The sequence below is a fragment of the Hylobates moloch genome, unplaced genomic scaffold (genome assembly GCF_009828535.3).
Source record: "Hylobates moloch isolate HMO894 unplaced genomic scaffold, HMol_V3 SCAFFOLD_18, whole genome shotgun sequence".
Lineage (NCBI taxonomy): Eukaryota > Metazoa > Chordata > Mammalia > Primates > Hylobatidae > Hylobates > Hylobates moloch.
This window is the reverse complement of record NW_026652293.1, coordinates 11646173-11659874: the sequence shown is the minus strand read 5'-3', so window position 1 is coordinate 11659874 and position 13702 is coordinate 11646173. Positions and strand designations below refer to the sequence as shown.

Sequence of the window (13702 nt, the reverse complement as noted above, 5' to 3'; positions counted from 1 at the left end):
CAACACAAAACTGGTCATGTTTTTGTTGTTGTCATTGTTATTAGGAGGCAAAAAAATGTACAGTTACAAGAATCATTTTCCAAACAGAGGTTAAATATGAGCTGAAAAGTGTAAAAAAGGAAGAGGAACATCACTTTACAAATCATTAAATTAAACAAATAAACAAACAGAACCCAAAGAACCAACCCCCCATGCTGAGTTCTCTCCTTGTGCAACTCTGCAAAATGAGAACAGAAAATGAAGTGGGCCGTGGAGGTGGGGGCCCTGGGGAGGGGCAGGAGCTGGGAGCCAGGAACAGGCAGGAGGGGGCTGCTGGGGCATGGACGCTGGCTTTCTGCCCCGTGTGTCTGGTGGTTTCTGGTACCTGGTTGTCGTACCTGGTGGCTCTACCCAGGCTAGGGGTCGAGGGGAGGGGCCCCCGGAGGCCCCTGCCAGCCTGTGGCATTCAAGCACTGCCAGGACAAGCCAGATTGGGAGGTGGAAACACACGGGACAGGGAGGCGGCCACCAGTGCCCAGGCTGGTACCTGACACAGGTGCCAGCCTGCACCTCTCCTGATCTGAACTTGCCCCAAGTCCACCTGCGTCTCCCTCCTTCTCTCCAGACTGCCCCCTCCCAGATCCTGAAAGGCCCCTGCAGCATCAAATGGTTGATTTTAGTCTTTGCTTAAATTAAAAAATTAAAATATATATACATATATATACTGTACACACAGGACAATAACAGAGAGTGCTGAAAAGGGAGGTACAGGAGCGGGCCGGGGAAAAGCCAGGGGCTGGGGCTGTGGCCCAGGGAGGCTGTTAGGAGGGAGGCAGGGCTGGGTGATTGGACAAAGGCAGGGGGAAGGGTGAGAAGTTAGGGGACCAGAATGGGGGGCAATTTATTTTACAATAAAAACAGGAGTTCAAACCTCAGCAGAACAGGACTCTGGGGTCCCCACAGGGTCCTCCTCACACTGGGTGAGGAGGGGTGGGCTTAGGGGGACGACAGGGGTGGGCGGGGAGCTCGGCTTCAGGTTTAGATGACGACGGTCCCTGGTCTGAGGGAGAAGGGCTGGAGTCTCAGCTTCTCCGTGACTTTGAGTGTTGAATAAGCCACTGTAGGGTGATGTCTGACGGGAGAAAAGAGAACAGCTTATAAGGCCTGCAAGTACTGGCCATGCTGGGGCAGCAGAGAGGCCCAAGAAACCAAACCTAAGGGTATCAGAAGTCCAGAGGTGCCAGGAGGGGTGGTGCACACCTGAAGCTCAGGTGGGAGGATTGCTTGAACCCAGGAGTGGAGTTGGAGGCTGCAGTGAGCTATGGTCGTGCCACTGAACTCCAGCCTGGGTGACAGAGCGAGTCACTTTCTCAAAAACAAACAAACAAGAAGTCCAGAGCTGGCAAGCGCCACACGGCCCTGAATGAGTAGTAGCGGAATCCAGGTGCTGGGAAAGAGACAGAGCCACAGCATGTCAGAGCCAGCAGGGACCTGAGATCACCAGGTCCAGCCCCGGAGTCTTAGAGACGAGGAGGTGAAGCCCAGAGCGGGGATCGATTTGCCCGAGATCACACAACCGCTTGGGGACAAGTTGGGATAGTGCCCACAGAATCTCGGCCGCCTGGCTGCCTTTTCTACCCAAGAGCCACAGGGCTTTGGACTTAAAGGAAAGTTGTGGAGCAAGAACCTTTGAGAGCCACTAAAACACCCAGAAATGCCTCTCCCCTCTCCTCCCTTTCCCCAATCCTACGCACCAATGTTGTCCTTTTCTTTGCAGGAGATGGAGTAGCAGCAGATCTCTCGGTCCTGGATGGCAGACAGATTCCTGGGGGAAACCAGAATAGAGTCCGCTCAGGCGACAAACGTCCATGGGGCCTGGGGCTAGGGGACAGCAGGGCCTTTTTCTTACTTTTTTTTTTTTTTTTTGAGACAGAGTCTCGCTCTGTTGCCCAGGCTGGAGTGCAGTGGCGCAATCTCGGCTCACTGCAAGCTCTGCCTCCCGGGTTCACACCATTCTCCTGCTTCAGCCTCCCGAGTAGCTGGGACTACAGGCACCCGCCACCACGCCCGGCTAATTTTTTGTATTTTTAGTAGAGACGGGGTTTCACCGTGTTAGCCAGGATGGTCTCGATCTCCTGACCTCGTGATCCACCCGCCTCAGCCTCCCAAAATGCTGGGATTACAGGCGTGAGCCACGGCGCCCAGAGGCTACAATGGGGAGGGTGAGGTGCCTGAAAAGGTCGGCTCTGCTGCCACCGTGTGGCTAATACTAAGAACAGCAGCAAGCCTAGGCTGTTGGTCTGGTGGTTGGGGAATTGGGAGAGCAGAAAGTAATATAAAGAGTCACCCAACTCACATTTTCTCAATCAGCTCCTTCTCATCCAATGCTCCTGGAAGGTCTCGCTTGTTACCCAGGACTAAGACCTACGGAGAAGGGAGGGCGAGGATGAGGTCCAGGGCAGCCGTGCCCAGGTTGTCTGGGTGGTGAGCTGGCCTCCTGGGTCCTGTTTCCTCTCTGCGCCCCTACCATGCCTGGCTTTTACCTGCCCCCAGTGACTTCCCAGCCCAGCTCCCTCCCCATCCCGCTCCCTCAGGTCTGCTGACCGGGATGCCCTGCAGCTGAGGTTTGTCCAATAGGTTGTGGAGCTCGTTCTTAGAGGCCTCAATCTTCTCCTGGTCAGCAGCATCCACCATGTACCTGGGGAAAAAGGCAGGGTGGGGACAAGCATGTTGACACCACAAGCTGAGGTGGTGCAAGGAAGAGAAGGAGCTGCTGCTTGGAGGCGAAAGCATCTGTTGCAGCTTGGTCACCTCGGGATCCATGGGCTACCTGGCCTGGCTCAAGGCGGGTGCTCCACGGATGTTTTCTGAGTCTATGGGAGTGAACAGCTGCAGAGACTCCTGAGGCCTGCCATTAGCCTCCAAGTGCTACTCTGGGGAAGCCGTTACTCATGTGGAAAAGCGTGGGCCCTTTGAGATTAGCTGTAAGTCCCTCTCAAAGTGACCCACTTACGTTTTCATGGAAAGACTAAATAAGGTTAGAGTGAAAAAAGCAAAGGAAACCTTAGAAGGTTTCTTTTAGCAAGATACTTTTTGTTATCAGGTTAAAAAGTAACCTATTGTTTATTCTAAACAATCTATTGTTTGGGCATATATATATATATATACAATAAATTTTATTATTAATATCATTTTTGAGACGGAGTCTCGCTCTGTTGCCAGGCTGGAGTGCAGTGGTGCAATCTCAGCTCACTGCCACCTCTGCCTGCCAGGTTCAAGCGATTCTCCTGCCTCAACCTCTCAAGTAGCTGGGACTACAGGCGCATGCCGCCATGCCCGGCTAATTTTTTTATTTTTAGTAGAGATGGGGTTTCACCATGTTAGCCAGGAGGGACTCAATCTCATGACCTCGTGATCCACCCGCCTCGGGCTCCCAAAGTGCTGGGATTACAGGCATGAGCCACCACACCTGGCCTATTATTTTTGGAGGCAGGGTCTCACTCTGTCACCCAGGGTGGAGTGCAGTGGTGCAATTACAGCTCACTGCAGCCTCAGCTTCCTGGACTCAAGAGATCCTCCCACCTCAGTCGTCTGAGTAGCTGGGACTACAGGTGTGCCACCAGACTCAGCTAATTTTTGTACTTTTGTAGAGATGGGGTTGCACCATGTTACCCAGGTTGGTTTTGAACTTCTGACCTCAAGTGATCCGCCTGCCTTGGCCTCCCTCTGTGCCCTGCCATTTTTCTTTTCTTTTTTTTTTTTTGAGACGGAGTCTCACTGTCACCCAGGCTGGAGTGCAGTGGCGCGATCTCGGCTCACTGCAGGCTCCGCCTCCCGGGTTCACACCATTCTCCTGCCTCAGCCTCCCGAGTAGCTGGGACTACAGGCGCCCGCCACCACGCCTGGCTAATTTTTTTTGTATTTTTTTAGTAGAGACGGGGTTTCACTGTGTTAGCCAGGATGGTCTCGATCTTCTGACCTCGTGATCCACCCACCTCGGCCTCCCAAAGTGCTGGGATTACAGGCATGAGCCACCACACCCAGCCCATGCCTTGCCGTTTTTCAATGTTTAAATTTTATTTTATTGTATTTTTTTAAAGACAGGATCTTGCTATGTTGCCTCGGCTGGCCTTAAACTCCTGGGCTCAAGCAATCCTCTTGCCTCAGCCTCCCAAATAGCTGGGATTACAGGTGTGTGGCACCATGCTCAGCCGAAAAAGCATTATTTTTAAAAAGCAAGAGAGGGCTGGGCGCGGTGGCTCATGCATGTAATTTGGGAGGCGGAGGCGGGCAGATCACCTGAGGTCGGGAGTTCAAGAGCAGCCTAACCAACATGGAGAGACCCCCGTCTGTACTAAAAATACAAAATTAGCCAGGTGTGGTGGCACATGCCTGTAATCCCAGCTACTCGGGATGCTGAAGTGGGAGAATTGCTTGAACCTAGGAAGCAGGAGGTTGCAGTGAGCCGAGATCGCACCATTGCACTCCAGCCTGGGCAACAAGAGCGAAACTCCGTCTCAAAAAAAAAAAAAAGAAAAAGAATCATTTAAACCACACAAAATTCAAGACGGTGGTGACTTTGGGTTGAGGGGAGGGAGACAAGTCAATGAAGAGGATGCACAGGTGCTAGTCAATAGTCTATAGTCTGTTTCTTAGATTGGGTAGTGAGAGCCCAGGGCATTTATCCAATAAGAAACAAGTGGCATGCAAAATAAAGGCAGGCCATGGACCGACACTGTGTCATGAACCAAGGATTATGTCTAATAAAACCCTGCGCCTCTGAGGTCCTCGAAGGTAGCAGGGCTAGGGGAGCCAGGTAAGGCTGGAGCCTGGCGATGCCTCCCATGTACTTACACGATGGCGCTCACTCCTCGGCAGTAGCGCTCCCACATGCTGCGGAAACGCGGCTGTCCCCCAATGTCCCAGAGCTGAGCAAGAAGAGGGTGAGATAGCCTCAGTAGTGGGCAGGCCACCAAAACGTGTCTTGGGTCTCAAATGCCCCCTCCTACCCTGCCCTACTCTCCTCTGCCTCCCCGGCTTTCTCTCCAGTTCTCCCCCCTCTCCATCCCCCTCTCCGTCTACCTTAGAAGTCTTCTACTGTCTTTTCCCAGCTCCTCAGCAGGGGGACCCTGGCCTCTGCCCCACTTCAGCTCGCTCCTCCCAGGGGCCTCCGTTGCCCTCCCCAACACACACACACACACACACACACACACACACACAGTCCTCTGCACTCCCCAAGCTTCTGGGCCCTCACCTTGATAGTCACATTCCCTTTGGTGATTTTGCGCATGTTGAAACCCACAGTGGGGATCATGTCCTCGTTGAACTGTCCTGACTGGAAAGAAGACTCAGAATGGGAAACGGTGCAAAAATCGATATGTCCCCGCCGCAGACCAAGAGGCTGCGAGAACCATGCAGAGGCCAGGCCAGAGCTTCCTAGACTTCCCACCGTGGGGTACTCTTGCTCATCCCATGCTTTCAGGCAGGATGGGCTATCACCAACCTATGTGTCCCGCCTACACCTGGGGATGTCCTGTGAAGAGACCCGCTTTTGTCAGACAGTCTCAATCTCTTTGCCTAGACTAGAGGAAAATTCTTCCTCAAGTCTAACCTACATCTCTCTGTAGTAACTGACGCCACTTTCTCTCCAGTGGAGAGGAAGAAGAAATTACCTTCCAGCAAGAGAACTTGAAGCAAGTCATGTTCTAATAGTTAAGGAGAATCTCAAAGAAAGCAGATGCATTTTCAAACTAAAAAATCAAACTTTTTAGGGCAGAGTATATTGGTCATCCTGAAAATGCAGTGCATGCCAAGCAATTTCTGGATTATCCATGGTTCGGCTTATTTGTACTGTCCTCCAGTTATTGGGAAGGATAACCCACACTCTATATTGTCTGCTTACTTTTTTTTTTTTTTTTTTTTTGAGACGGAGTCTCGCTCTGTCGCCCAGGCTGGAGTGCAGTGGCGCAATCTCGGCTCACTGCAAGCTCTGCCTCCCGGGTTCACGCCATTCTCCTGCCTCAGCCTCTCCGAGTAGCTGGGACTACAGGCGCCCGCCACTACGCCCGGCTAATTTTTTTTGTATTTTTAGTAGAGACGGGGTTTCACCGTGGTCTTGATCTCCTGACCTTGTGATCCGCCCGCCTCAGCCTCCCAAAGTGCTGGGATTACAAGCGTGAGCCACCGCGCCCGGCCTGTCTGCTTACTTATCTAAGTGTCTCCTCACTAGAAAGAACACTTCCTGGGAGAGGACCCAGGTCTATAGTAATACCATTAGTAAATGTTTGCTGAATACTGGGGGGTTGACTGTAATTCCATTTTCCAAAATCCATTCTGTATTGTCTCTAAGATTTCTGGATTCTTCTAAACTACCTACAGGCTTCAAATAAGGCCAGACCCAACTCCCTCCCAGGTCATATCTCCATGCTCACAGGTAGGACACTTCGGCTTATCCCTTGGAAGCAGGCTAAAGAGATGGGGCTCGGCCGGGCGCGGTGGCTCACACCTGTAATCCCAGCACTTTGGGAGGCTGAGGGGGCAGATCACAAGGTCAGTAGTTCGAGACCATACTGGTCAACATGGTGAAACCCCATCTCTACTAAAAATACAAAAAAATAGCTGGGTGTGGTGGCATGTGCCTGTAATCCCAGCTACTTGGGAGGCTGAGGTAGGAGAATCGCTTGAACCCAGGAGGTGGAGGTTGCAGTGAGCTGAGATCATGCCATTGCACTCCAGCCTGGGTGACAGAGCAACACTCCGGCTAGAGAAAAAAAAAAAAAAAAGATGAGGCTCACTCAATGTTGAACCTGAGGGTGATAGCCCTGTTCCTTTTTTTTTTTTTTTTTTTTTTTTTGAGACAGAGTCTTGCTCTATGGCCCAGGCTGGAGTGCAGTGATGTGATCTCAGCTCACTGCAGCCTCTGCCTCCTGGGCTCAAGAGAGGGTCTCCTGCCTCAGCCTGCCCAGTAGCTGAGACCACAGGCATGTGCCACCACACCCAGCTAATTTTTGTATTTTTTGTAGAAACAGGGTTTCACCACATTGGCCAGGATGGTCTTGAACTGCTGACCTCAAGTGATCTGCCTACCTGGGCCTCCCAAAGCACTGGGATTATAGGGGTAAGCCATGGTGCCCGGCCAAGCCCTGTTCGTTTACCATGCCTTTTTCTCCCACCAGCTGGTAGGAATAATTTGCCTTGGGTTACATAAAGAGATCAGGGGCCCTGACCATTAGCCAAGATGTAGGAGATGATCGGCTCTTATTTGGTGCCTCCAAGTCCACATGAAGACCCCTGATGTCCCATCTGAATAGAGTGCTTTGATTCCCTTTTTTTTTTTTTTGAGACAGAGTCTCACTCTCTCGCCCAAACAGGAGTGCAGTGGTGTGATCTCGGCTCACTGTAGCCTCTGCCTCCTGGGTTCAAGCAGTTCTCCCGCCTCGGCCTCCCAAGTAGCTGGGATGACAGGCGTGTGCCACCATGCCTAGCTAATTTTTTTTATTTTTTTATTTTTAGTAGATTCGGGGTTTCACCATGTTGGCCAGGATGGTCTCGATCTCCTGACCTCGTGATCCGCCCACCTTGGCCTCCCAAATTGCTGGGATTACAGGCGTGAGCCACCGCGCCCAGCCCAATTCCCTTTTATCTGCAGGAACCATCTATTCATCAGGGCCCTAGGATGATGTAAGAACTGAATACCCAGGACTGACACCCAATGACAAGGTCCAGCAGCAGTTTCCAACCTGAGGTCCACAGTTGGGCTTCAGAGATCCCCTGAACACCCTGAAATTGTACACAATCTGTGTGTGTGCAAAGTTTTGTTTGTGTGTACATTTTTCTGGAGAAAAGGTCTCTAACTTCTCTCAGATATCAAAAAGATCTGAGAGCCCCAAAAGTTAGGAACCACTGAGGAAGAGGGAATGGCTTCTTCTAGCTAAGCAGGGAGAATTAAGTGTGCGGTAATTACCCAAACCCTGGCAGCTCGCTGCAGTCTACCCCATCTCCGACAATAGAGTCTGAGGAAGGAGGCCCAGTTCTTGTTTGTCTCTCATCCCAGGGGGTGCTTGGATAAGAAACTTGAACTTCTCTGGACCTCAGGGTTTCTGAATGTAAAACTGGGGAGAAGGGTTTCGGTCTCCTAGGAACTGTAAATAAGACTCACAACGTGCTTGGAAATGGTTTCGATATAGCATGGGGAACCATCACTGCTCTTTGGCAACTAGAAGATCCACAGGCTACCAAGTAAATGAGAAGCCCAGCCTGGCAGAATGTGACCTTGGCAGAGGGGGATGCTGGGAGGGCCTTCAAGGAGCCAGGCTCCCCAGCACCAGTAGGTCTTGTTCAGCTGTGAATCGGAGCTAAGGTGGAATCAGATTATGACTTAATTTCCCTGCTAATGCCTCCCTGTCTCATAAGCTCCTCATTTAAGGTTGGAAGTAACCTGAAGTCATGCAGCCCAACCTCTTGTCTCAGACTTCAATCCCTTCTGCCCCATCCCCTCTTGGGTCAGTTCCAACTATCAGAAAGTTCTTTATATTGAGTTAAAAATCCGGCCGGACATGGTGGCTCATACCTGTAATCCCAGCACTTTGGGAAGCTGAGGCAGGCAGATCACCTGAGGTCAGGAGTTCAAGACCAGCCTGGCCAACATGATGAAACCCCATCTCTACTAAAAATACAAAAATTAGACAGGTGTGGTGGTGTATGCCTGTAATCCCAGCTACTCGGGAGACTGAGGCAGGAGAATTGCTTGAGCCTGGGAGGCGGAGGTTGCAGTAAGCCAAGATTGCACCACTGCACTCCCAGCCTGGGCGATACAGCGTGACTCTGTCTAAAAAAAAAAAAAAGGAAAAAGAAAAAAGAAAAAAGAAGAAAAAATATCTATTATTCCTAGAATGTCCACCCATTGTTCCTAAGTCCCCTTGGGCACTCCAAGACTAGTTATTCCATAGGACAGTCTTTGATACTTTTAAATATTTGAAAATGACCCTATTGTTTCCTAGGACAAAACATCTCCCACTTTTCTAGCATCACAACTTTTTCAGAACTCAAAGGATGTTTTAGGTTCTTTTTTTTTTGAGATGGAGTTTACTCTTGTTGCCCAGGCTAGAGTGCAGTGGCGGCACGATCTTAACTCACTGCAGCCTCCGCCTCCTGGGTTCAAGCAATTCTCGCCTTAGCCTCCCAAGTAGCTGGGATTACAGGTGGCCACCATCATGCCTGGCTAATTTTTGTATTTTTAGTAGAGATGGGGTTTCGCCATGTTGGCCAGGCTGGTCTCGAACTCCTAGCCTCAGGTGATCCGCCCACTTTGGCCTCCCAATTGCTGGGATTACAGGCGTGAGCCACCATGCCCCGCCGATGTTTCAGGTTCTTAGAAGCATTGTATATAATTTCTTTCCAGCTCACGTTAACCTGCTGAGCAGCTAGACACACTAAACTCAATTTCTATTTACAGCCAGACCTCATAGGGTGAGTAGAAAAAAACCCAATGGCGAAAGATCTGAGACAAACAGAGGCCAAATGAACAGGCAAAGGTAATTCAGAAATTCAGTGGTAGGCATGGGAACAGAGCCCAGGGGTCCCAACTCTTCGTTTCTTTCTGGAAGACACTCAGCTGTGATTATACATGGGGTGGGCAGAAATGCCAGTGTGGTAGCCCCAGAGGATCTGAAAACACTGGAGTGACCGGGACACTGGAATTCCAACTGCAGCCCACATGGGGTGGTTTTCCTCGGGAAGCCTCTTTCAAGAAGGGAATTTAGCTTGCCTGCTCTTTTAGAATGTGCCAGCGGAAGTGGCAAATTTAAGATAAAAAAGGGGACCATGTGGGCTGGAGATGGGGGACTTTTCCTGTATATCACAGAAACTCTTGACCCTGGCAGGGGAATGTGGGACTCTTGGGTTCTGTTTCTGGCTTGCTATAGTCTCCAACTCTCTGGATATGATGCTGGTCTAGAGGGGGCCCTCCTGTCAAAGGCTCAAGTGCAGACCCAGAAACCGAACCCACCTGGGTACCTGTGGATCCCTGTCCCAGAGCACAGCTGTAGTAACACCCTGGGGAACGAGGAGATACCTAGGCCCAGCTGCATTTCTCAGACTTAAACGCCTAGAAGCCAAGCCACCTAGGCCTGCAGAGTCAGGTCAGAGTCCAGGTGTTACGTGACTGCTCTGGGACTCCAAGAGCCTAAGTCAATGCCCAGTTTAACCAGAGGGTCTCTGACCCCAAGGGCAGAGCCTAGGCAGACAGAGCCCAGGGGCGTTAGCTCCAAAAATTACTGCGCCAAAACCACAGCCTTGGCCTGAAGATCCTGCCCTGTCAGGTCAGGAGACAGGAGACACTGGGTCAAGGAAGGGCAGAGGTCATCTGCAGAGCATGTTTGGGAAAGGAAGCCAGTGTTCAATTGTGTAACCACAGGATGCCCGCCCCTTGAGCTTTCCATCTGCCTTCATGCCTCAGGTCCAATGAAGTGACGTCCCCTGCCTTCTAGGAAGCTGAGAACTGTTGGGGAGGCCTATCTTCTGCAAGGCGGGGCGACAACACGGACAGGTAGAGGTACCTAGGCTGGCTGGATACATTCCTCTGCTGACCTAGCTCATCAGTTTCTTTGGTTACTATCTGGCCAACTCACAGTTGTTGGAAACCTCAGCTTTGGGACTGGGGCCAGGTCCCTGGACAACCCCAGCCCCTGTCCCATGCTTCCTCAACCCACAAGCCCTGTCTAGCCTGGCTCTGACAGGCAGGCCGCAGCCATTACTGCAGCCTCAGCTCACACCCATGGAGCTCATCTTCCCCTTTTTTTGAGAGCGATTTTAACTCCTTCCCCACCACTCCCCTGGCACTGAAAGACTTACAATCACCCACTTCAGTGTTGACTACCCAAAGTCCTTAGAGCCACTCTCCCAAGGCCCCAGTGGGCAGTGCCCCTACACCTCATCCTCTCTTGTCGGGAGCACCTGCTCCTGCAACTTCTGAGCCAGACGGAGTCTCCAAACTCCCGTTACCATGCCATCCTCCCTGGACCCCTGGCTAAGGCCTGAGGGTCGGGGAGAAGTTGGGGAGGAGTCTGGGCTTGAGCCAAGGGCCTCAGCTGACTCCTCTACCCAGGGGGATACCTCCCCTCCCCCTCAATAGGGCCGGGGCTTCCTCTTCCGGCAAGGAGGGGTTGAGCCCTCTGGGTGGGGCTGGGCTTGCCCAGACCCCCTCCTCAAGCCTCTCGGCCGCCCCGTCCTGTGACCCTCTACCCGCGGGACAGGAAGGCCCGGGCACTTTCGCTCCGTCATGCCCCCTTGCGCGGGGGCCAGAGGGGGCCCGTCTCAGCTGGCAGCGGGTCCCTCCTGCTTCGAGAACCCCTCGGTGCCGCCTGCCCCATGGCACTGGCCCTGTCTGTTCGTCCCCCTTCCCCTGCTCCCAGCCGTGCAGTAACGGCCCGGGTGAGAGAGCAGGTCGCGCGCCGCCGCGGTCCCCCACGGCACGGGCCGTACTAGGCCCCAAGCGCTCGGGGCCGGCTCCTCCCCCGCCTGGCGCCCGGCCGTGCCCGGCCATGCCAGGCGGCGACCCCGGCTCAGCAGGGCGCGGCGCGGGCGGGGACAGGCCCGACCCGCGGCCCGCGCCTGGGGACCCCGCGCCCGACGCCCTCGTACCGCGATCACGTTGACGAAGGTGGTCTTGCCCGAGTACTGAAGCCCGACCAGCGTGAGCTCCATCTCCTCCTTCCAGAATAGGGCCTTGAACCAGTCCAGCAGCTTGTTGAACAAAGCGATCATGGTCGCTGCCGCCGGCCCCGCCCGGTGCCAGGTCCCCGCCGCCCCTCGCTGCCCTCGCGCTGCGGCCCGGAGCGGCCCCTCCCCGGTACGGCCCGGGTCCCGCGGCTCGGTGCGGGCGGAGGCTCGAGCGCGGCGGCCGACGACTCGCTGCCCCGGAATCGGCTCGCCGATGGGTGTGGCTTCAGCGCCCTCCTCCTCCGCCGCCGCCGCCGCCGCCCTCCCGCGCGGCCGGGCCGTGTCCTGCTCGCACCCGAGCGCGCGCTCCTCCCTCGCTGGAGCCGGGGGGCCAGGGGCCGCACCCGCAGGTGGAGTGAGCAGGGAACCCTCAGGTTTCAGCGGCGGGGGTTGACTGGCAGCTGGCGTCGAGAGGCGCTTGGGAAATGGGGTCTAATTTATTTTAGACCCTGTCCTCGACTGCCGCGCCCTGACTGGCACCCCCTTTCTTAAAGGGTGGTGGGCTCGAGGTGGGTGAGGTCCCGGTTAAGCAGGAGCCTTTCCAGGTTGAAGAAGAGTGGGTCACCCACTTTCGGGGACACGGAGATGAGATCTCTACGACAGGGAGGCAGATGGAGGCTTTTTTGTCCCTGAACTCTTGCCTCTGAGCATCCCTGGGTACAGTCCCATCCTCTCAAAATGCACCCAGTGCAGAGGGACAACCGTATTCGGGTCTTTTAATACTCCATCTTGTTTTGTTCACCACGATTTACCCCGACCACTTGTTAGGAAGCCTCTGGCCCCAAGTGAAACAGACGCTTGAACTTGCTCCGGATTTTTACCAGCATCCCCAAGATACCCAAACAGATACAGTCCTGGTAGGGGGTTTCCAGTGAGGAACATCTGTGACAAAGGAAAATGTTGCCCTGTTTTGGTGAAAAGCAGAGTATTCTTCAGAAGGAGAAGTGATAGTTCTCCTCTTGAAGTGGGTGTGGAGTGCCTGCAAAGATGCCTTACTCCTGCCTCCCTCCTTGCAGGACCCACCCATAGGGCCTGCTCAGGCAGGCTGACAACCCCAGCTGGCTGTCCCGGGTAGGCTCAGGCTTCGGGCAGTCCCCAGCCTATGCTGGCTGCCCGTTGGGATTTGGTTTTCAAATGTAGTCATATGTAGTCTGTTGTTTTAGTCAAAAGTGTGTAAACTATCAATATCAACCGTATCTGTCTAATCAACTGGAGTTAAATGACCCCAAATAGTCAAACAGTTAGCAAAGTACAAGAATCACAAGGTTTAGGCTAGCATAATATTCTGGGGTTTTTGTCTTTTTTTTTTTTTTTTTTGACAGGGTCTCGCTGTGTGGCCCAGGCTGGAGTGCAGTGGTGGGATCTCGACTCACTGCAGCCTCTACCTCCTCGGGCTCAGGTGATTCTTCCACCTCAGCCTCCCGAGTAGCTGGGACTACAGGCATGTGCCACCGTGCCCGCCTAATTTTTGTATATTTTGTAGAGACAGGGTTTTGCCATGTTGTCCAGGCTGGTCTTGAAGCCCTGAGCTCAAGCAATCTGCCTGCCTTAGCCTCCCAAAGTGCTGGGATTACAGGCATGAGCCTGGCCAATATTCTGGTTTATTAAGCACCATCTTTCTAACCTCTGCCCTTTATAAGTCCTCCTCTAGCTCCTAAGATAAAGGCTATGGACTGAATGTTTGTGTCCCCCAAAATTCATAGGTCGAAGTCCTAATCCCTAAGGTGATGGTATTAGGAGGTGATTAAGTCATGAGGGTGGGGCCTTATAAAGGGGGCCGGTGGGGTTGTGGGGAAGAATACCAGCTCACAACCTTTTCACCATGCAAGGACAGAAAGAAGGCTCTGCCTAATAGCCAGACACTGAGTCTGCAAGGGTCTTTCTTGATCCTAGACTTCCCAGCCTCCAGAACTGTGAGCAATACATTTCTTTTTTTTTTTTTTGAGATGGAGTCTTGCTCTGTCATCCAGGCTGGAGTGCAGTGGCACGATCTCAGCTCACTGCA

At 53.0% G+C, this 13702-nt stretch overlaps 1 protein-coding gene across 2 annotated transcripts; it reads right to left on the bottom strand.

Annotated features, from left to right (window-relative positions):
• On the bottom strand, positions 1–11922 carry ARL8A (ADP ribosylation factor like GTPase 8A). 2 transcript variants are annotated; one of them, XM_032136451.2, is made up of 7 exons: positions 11620–11922; positions 5234–5314; positions 4834–4907; positions 2584–2677; positions 2336–2403; positions 1734–1804; positions 1–1111 (listed from the first exon to the last, which is right to left on the bottom strand). In XM_032136451.2, exons 1-7 carry the CDS (start codon positions 11740–11742, stop codon positions 1062–1064), a joined length of 561 nt encoding a protein of 186 aa, XP_031992342.1. In that variant the 5' UTR covers positions 11743–11922; the 3' UTR covers positions 1–1061. The 2 variants fall into 2 exon arrangements, with proteins under 2 accessions (XP_031992342.1, XP_058286603.1); XM_058430620.1 differs by lacking the exon at positions 11620–11922 and adding an exon at positions 11221–11370.
• Between the last annotated feature and the right edge of the window lie 1780 nt (positions 11923–13702).